General features: G+C 35.4%; 1 protein-coding gene across 1 annotated transcript in view; it reads left to right on the forward strand.

The window, feature by feature from the left end:
- APAF1 (apoptotic peptidase activating factor 1) overlaps positions 1 to 6,166 on the forward strand; it is a 78,498-nt gene extending 72,332 nt beyond the window's left edge. Inside the window, exons 26-28 of the mRNA XM_034777184.1 lie at positions 455 to 580; positions 1,578 to 1,724; positions 4,536 to 6,166. Coding sequence (XP_034633075.1) covers positions 455 to 580; positions 1,578 to 1,724; positions 4,536 to 4,682 — 420 coding nt within the window. The 3' untranslated portion in view covers positions 4,683 to 6,166. The remainder of the gene's footprint in view (positions 1 to 454; positions 581 to 1,577; positions 1,725 to 4,535) is intronic.
- Positions 6,167 to 6,657: the final 491 nt, after the last annotated feature.

The following is a 6,657-nucleotide window of genomic DNA, read 5'->3' on the forward strand; positions in this document are numbered from 1 at the left end:
GGTTCCCTTCAAGTTTCAAAGAAAATATATAGACATCTTTATTAAAAGACCACCTCCTTTGAGATTACTTTTTGTCAGCCCTGTGAGTGGACAGCTTAATACATGTTCCATTGTATTACATTCCAGAGTGTGCTTCCGGTGTATTTTTTGATCTTATAAAATATCTTAGTATTGATTCATGAAGTTCCTTTTCCTTAATAACTTCATGAACTTTCTGTCTGACAGGTCCTGAGCTTAAAATGTGTAATAATAAAAGAATTGTGCACACTTTTTCAAATAATACCTAACCAATATGTGCCTCTCACATTTAATTAATCTGGGATTTATGTACTTTGAGTATTTTTAATCCCTATGTTAACACGTGTTTCTGGTTGGAGTGGACAGATAAAATTGTGTAAATTTTCCATGAAGTATGACTTATCTTTACTTTTTTTCTTAAACGTTTCATTTTTAGATATGGAGCTTTGAAAGTTCATCTGTTCTTCATGAGCTTAATGGTCACAAAGGCTGCGTGCGGTGCTGCACTTTCTCCTTCGATAACAAATTCTTGGCCACTGGAGACGACAATGGAGAAATAAGGGTACATTTGGAGATATTTTAGTAATACATTGAGTCAAAACTACTCTAGGGGTGCTTAGCCCAGTGTACTTGCCAGATATGAATTTGGGTAATTATATTCTGCCTATCTAATTTCCCTATGCCACTTAGGGAATATTGCAGGTCAGGAATAAATAGTAGATCCTTTGCCATCAAGGTGGCAGCATTTTTTTGTAGTGGGTGCACAACTGAGCTGAAAGTCATCTAGAAACTATAGGCTTTAGAAAAATATCTAAAAGATTAGACTGAATAGAGGGTAAAGACTACAAAAATACAATAAAAGATCATTCAGAATAGATGTGCATGTGTCCCTCTGGATTGGATCACCTGTTTTTGCACTCTTTTTTATCATTGATGTTCCTTGTGTGGTGGGACTCTGGATTGTCCATTTTGAGGACTCCTGGTTTACAAAAAGAAGAACAGGAGTACTTGTGGCACCTTAGAGACTAACAAATTTTTGCGGATACAGACTAACACGGCTGTTACTCTGAAACCTGGTTTACAAATATACTCATGGATTGATTGGAAAGGATTCCCTTTTTTGGGGTTCCTTGTGAGTATTTTGTTTTAAGTTTGATTTGCACAAAAAAAAGAAGAAAATGTAATGTAAGGTGGCTTTATGCCCATTCCTCACTTCCTGGAAGCAGAAAATATATTTGTCATGTTGACTTTGTGGTTTTTTTATGGTGGTCTAGTGGTGATGATTATGGTGCTCTATAGATGGCTGGCATTCTTTACTAATTAGTCTCCCGCGAGTCAGTTGTGAATTAAACCCTCCGTATACCATAAAGATACAAGATTAAGAGTTATTATCTGAATTGCCCGCTCACTTTGCAACCAAATATAATGTTTGAAGTAAAGGTTAGATTTCTCTAGTGCTAAAAAGAGAAAAAAATAAATCCTGTCATCCTTGCAGCAATACTCCTTTTTATTTAACGCCATTAATAGTTTGTATATATTATTAATTATGTCTCTCTTAGATTTGGGATGTCTCAAGAGGTGAATTACTTCATCTCTGCTCCCCTGTTACTGTAGATGAAGGAGAATCAACACATGGTGGCTGGGTAACAGACCTCTGTTTTTCTCCTGAGAGTAATATGCTTGTGTCATGTGGAGGATATCTTAAGGTAAGCCCCACAAAATACTGCTTTAATTTAAAGTACAGGAATGAAAGGTGACACCTTTGGTGTCCTGGTCATATTCGGTATTTTAGTTTTAAAAACTGTTTCCCTCCCACAGCCCCCATTTCTAATTGCTTACAACTTTCTCAAATTTCTTTTGGGGATGACATTTTTTCATGCTTGGTTTCTGTCCAAAGGTTTAAAAAAAAAAAATTGAGTAAAATCGATTGTGTCTTTTGAGTTATTTGAATATAGCATTGGTGGGAAGCTTTCCTATATATCTTAAATGTTGAACCAGTTATGATCTATAAATCACTGTATTTGCAATGCCAGAGAAAATGGAATTGAATAATCAGTTATGCTGATCAATGGATTCATGAGCATTTCTAAATCTCTCTGATGTTGTATCTAGCATGGTAAAACAAACGTCTTGGTAACAGAACTATTTAATAGGCTAATCAATAGAGTTTCTTTTTACTTAGAAGAAGAAAATAAAAACAACACAAGAAGAAGTGACAAATCTTAAATGACTATGATTAAGAGTAGAAACTGATGTTAGCAAAATACCCCTGCTAACAAATGTTCTTATATTAAGGGCATGATCATTGCTGAACACCCTCAGATCTCCTCAATCTTGGGTGTTCAGTGCTTCCAAAACGTAAACTTCAGAAAGAGTTGTGTGCTCTGCATCTTGCAGGAGTGGACCCTTATTTTGTAAGATTTGAACATCAAATACTGGGGTGTTCACTTTTTTTTCATAAATACATAAGAGTTTAAAAGGAGTTGGTGATGATATGTGGTCCTGGTCTCTAACTAGGTCTCCTACAGGCTATAATAATAATGTGACACTGTACTTTGGAAAACATACTGTAAAAATCCTCTGAAAGGATACAAGTTAAAACAGGAAATTGAAATTTGTCATTGGTGGAGGAACTTCTAATGGCTACGTTTGTTTAATCCTTTAGAGATTTACAGTAACTATTGTGGTTAGATTCATTGAGCTGTATCCTATTATCTGTTTTTTTACACACAACTTCCAAAGATTTTAGTATGAGTTCCATGTGTGGAAAATGATGGGATATCATAGAACCATAGGACTGTAGGGCTAGAAGGGACCTTGAGAAGTCAAGTCCAGCCGCCTGCACTGTGGCAGGGTCAAGTGAACCTAAACCATTCCTGACAGATGTTTTGTCCAACTTGTTTTTAAAAGTTTCCAGTGATGGGGACTCATGACCTCCCTCGGAAACCTACTCCAGAGCTTAAGTACCCTTATAGTTAGAAAGTTTTTCCTAATATCTAATCTAAAATCTACCTTGCTGCAGATTAAGCCCATTACTACTTTGTCCTGCCTTCAGTGGACATGGAGAACAGCTGATCACCATCCCCTTAATATATTGGAAGACTGTTATCAGTCTTCTTTTCTCAAGACTAAACATGCCCAGTTTATTTTAACCTTTCCTCATAGGTCAGGTTTTCTAGACCTTTTATCATTTTTGTTGCGGACAAATTGGAAAGAGTGTAGAAGAGAGCATCTTTCCTAAATTGTGGTGCCCAGAATTGGATCCAGTACTCCTAGCTGGGGCCTCATGAGTGTCATGTAGAGCTGGACAATTACCTCCTGTGTCTTACATACAGCATTCCTGTTAACACACCCCAGAATCATATTAGCCTTTTTTGCAGCTGCATCATTGATGACTCAGATTCAATTTGTGGTCCACAATAACCTCCCAGATCCTTTTCTGCAGTACTACCATCTAAACAGTTATTCCCCATTTTGTAGTTGTGCATTTGATTTTTCCTTCTTAAGTGAATTACTTTGCACTTGTCTTTATTGAATTTTATCATCTTGAATTCAGGCCAAGTCTCCAATTTGTGAAGGTCATTTTGAATTTTAAACCTGTCCTCCAAAGTGCTTGCAACCCCTCCCAGCTTGATAACATCTGCACATTTTATAAGCATGCTCTCCTACTCCATTATCCAAGTCATTAATGAAAATTATGTTGGGCCTTTTGACTTTACTAAGAATTCCAGAATCAGCTACATATTAGGGTTGGCAGCAGATGTTGGAGGGCAAGGGCAGGGGGGGGAGTGGAAAAAATTATTTTAATGTAGTATTGAAACATAGAATTGCACCCTAGGAATTGCCATGTTGGACCAGACCCTTGATCCATGTAATCCAGTGTTCTGTCTCTGACACTGGCTAATGCAAGAAACTTGTTTGTGGATAATTATGGAGTAAACTTCCCATGGGAAAGTTCTTCTTGATTCCTAGTATTTAGTGGTTAATTTATGCCCTGGAAAACTTGAATTTATATACTTTTAAACAAATTTTCTATTCTGCTAATGTAATTGGATAATGATCTCATTATCTTTTAAAATGTTTAATCCTTTTGTGACCCCAACTAAGCTTTTGGCCTTAATGATATCTTTTCACAGTAATTATGTTATATAAAAATATATCTCCTCAGTTTTGAATGTTATTTCTCAGTTTAATTTGCTCCTGTACTAAGAGAGGGGTAACAGGGGTATCTGACTTAATCTTCTTTCTTCCATTTATTTTATATATGCCTTTATCATGTCTCCTCTAAATTAAACAGCCCCAGTCTCTTCAATATCTTCTAATCTGAACATCTTTCAGGCTTCTAACAATTTTTGTCCCTCTCTGAACCCCTTGTTTTATGTAAGATTGTTGACTCTTTCCTCAAATGCAGAATGAAGGAAAAAACTTGACAGGCAACTAGGCCCACCATGCTAAACCTATTTTTATAACTTCTTATATTCTATTCCTACTAATTTAAAATGTTTCTCTTTTTATAGTGGTGGAATGTAACTACTGGAGAATCCTTACAAACATTCTACACAAATGGAACAAACCTCAAGTCAATATATGTGTCCCCTAGTTTCAAAGTGTACGTGACCATTGATAATCTTGGTATTCTTTATGTGCTACAGATGCTGGAATAAATCCATTGAGCACAGTGGATATTAAAACTCATGCAACTGATACACAGAGTTTTGAGCTGGAAACAAAATTCCACTAATCTATTTGACATTCATTAAACTGTGAAGTGTTTTTCAGTATTGCATTCATTAAATGTTTGTATGTATAATGTTTATGTAAATTTTTGCAAATGAGCTTGCATTTAATCTTGTTTTTGATCAGCATTATTATTGTTAATGGTTTGTCCTTAAATTTTGATTTGCATACTAAGTATGCACCTTATTATTACACTGTTGGTAAAATTATATTAAGTTTTATTCAGATAGGGTGAGATAATTGTTAGCAGAAGACATAATAGGAGTATAATACATGGAAATCATAGTTTGTAGAAGTCTGGTGGCAAATGTTTTCAGGTCATGAATGTGACTGTAAAATACCAAAAATTATGATCTTTTACTATGCATGTGTGACATTGTTTTAATGAATACAGAATGGAAAGAATTAATGACTTCGTTAGAATTTCATTTTTAGTACAAACTTGGTATTGTTTGAGGAATATAAAAATATTTAAGAGAAGAATCAAGTAGCTCTCCACTGGTACAGCAGCACTGCTTTGTACTACTGTATTGAACCATCATGCTTTCCAGACTTATGGAGATGAGGTGCATTATAGAAGGGTAGTGAGTTTGGCTTACATAGGGAGAAGATAATTTGCTGCAGCTCCCTTTAGGCACACGCTCAAAGGGTGTTGGTAATTGCATTGGTAGAGATTGTGTACTCATTTTCTAGTCGGAGGAAAGATATGATAGCCAGCTAAACTGAGAATGGAATTGGGTCAAAAGGCTTTTGTTCAGAAATACTGGCGTCTATGGTGTGACTAAAAATATAGAATTTTTCCTTTTGTTTAAGTTTAGCTTTCACTCCAGTTTGTGCCATGAAGATGATAATGTGTGCTATCCTGGTCAGCTTTGTTTACAGGGGATCCTCTGCAGAGGAATCTTTTTTGCCCCCAAAGTATGTGATTTTTTTTAACATATTTGTTGATCCTGTAAAAGGTATAATGTGTCTGAGATATTCTACACTAGCTGCCTTTTTTCTTGACTTAGATTTTGTGACTATTTAATTAAATAAACTATTTCTAATCAAACTTAAAATAAGCCTTGTTCTAGTAAGTTGATTCTGACTGTTAGTTAACTTGCTCAGGCAGTAATAACTGTAATTTTCTTATTGTGCAATTAATTGCAAAAACCTTTTTAATGTCAGTATTTGGATGTTTAACATGTTAACGTGTCTTTATCAATTCTCAATTTCAATAATTGTTCATCTTGTATTTCAGAATAAATTTTAAAATATTGGTGTTTTTTCAATGACAACCAAACTTTTTCATTTCTTCATCTATAATCTTCTGCAATTAGACTGTATTAAAGCAATATTGAATACGGGTAATGTAATGAAGTTATACAGTCAGACATGTAAAAAAATGTAATTAAAAATAAATGTACGAGAAGTGTGTGTGGTTTTTTTGTATATTGAATATGTATATGTAAAGCATTAAGAAACAATCCAGGCTGCTTCAGTCTAATTTGTGACTAAATCTTGGAGCTCTTCAGTTTATACTTCATGGGGGCAGGGGGTTCAAGGATGAAAAAAATGCAGAGTTTGCTGAAATTCTTTTTCTTTTTCACGAGCAACATGCACAAAAGAGAAGCAGAGACAAATAATCTCTCCATGTGTGTTACCAATCTAAATACATAAAATATAATGAAATTTCAAACTGCATAATATAATACTTTGCAAGTTAAGTAATAAAGTCAGCATTAAATAACAAAGGTTGAAGGAATATAAAAAGGTAAGGGGTGGGATTCTGGCCACCTGTATGCCACTCCATCCCTGTGCTGGCCCCTCCCAAGCCATGCTACAGCAAGTGGAAGCTGGAGCACTGAGCAGCCAAGGAGATTCTTGGCTGCTCCAGGCTACAGAGCAGCCCATAGATGGTGG

The sequence above is a fragment of the Trachemys scripta genome, chromosome 1, assembly GCF_013100865.1.
Source record: "Trachemys scripta elegans isolate TJP31775 chromosome 1, CAS_Tse_1.0, whole genome shotgun sequence".
Taxonomy (NCBI): domain Eukaryota; kingdom Metazoa; phylum Chordata; order Testudines; family Emydidae; genus Trachemys; species Trachemys scripta.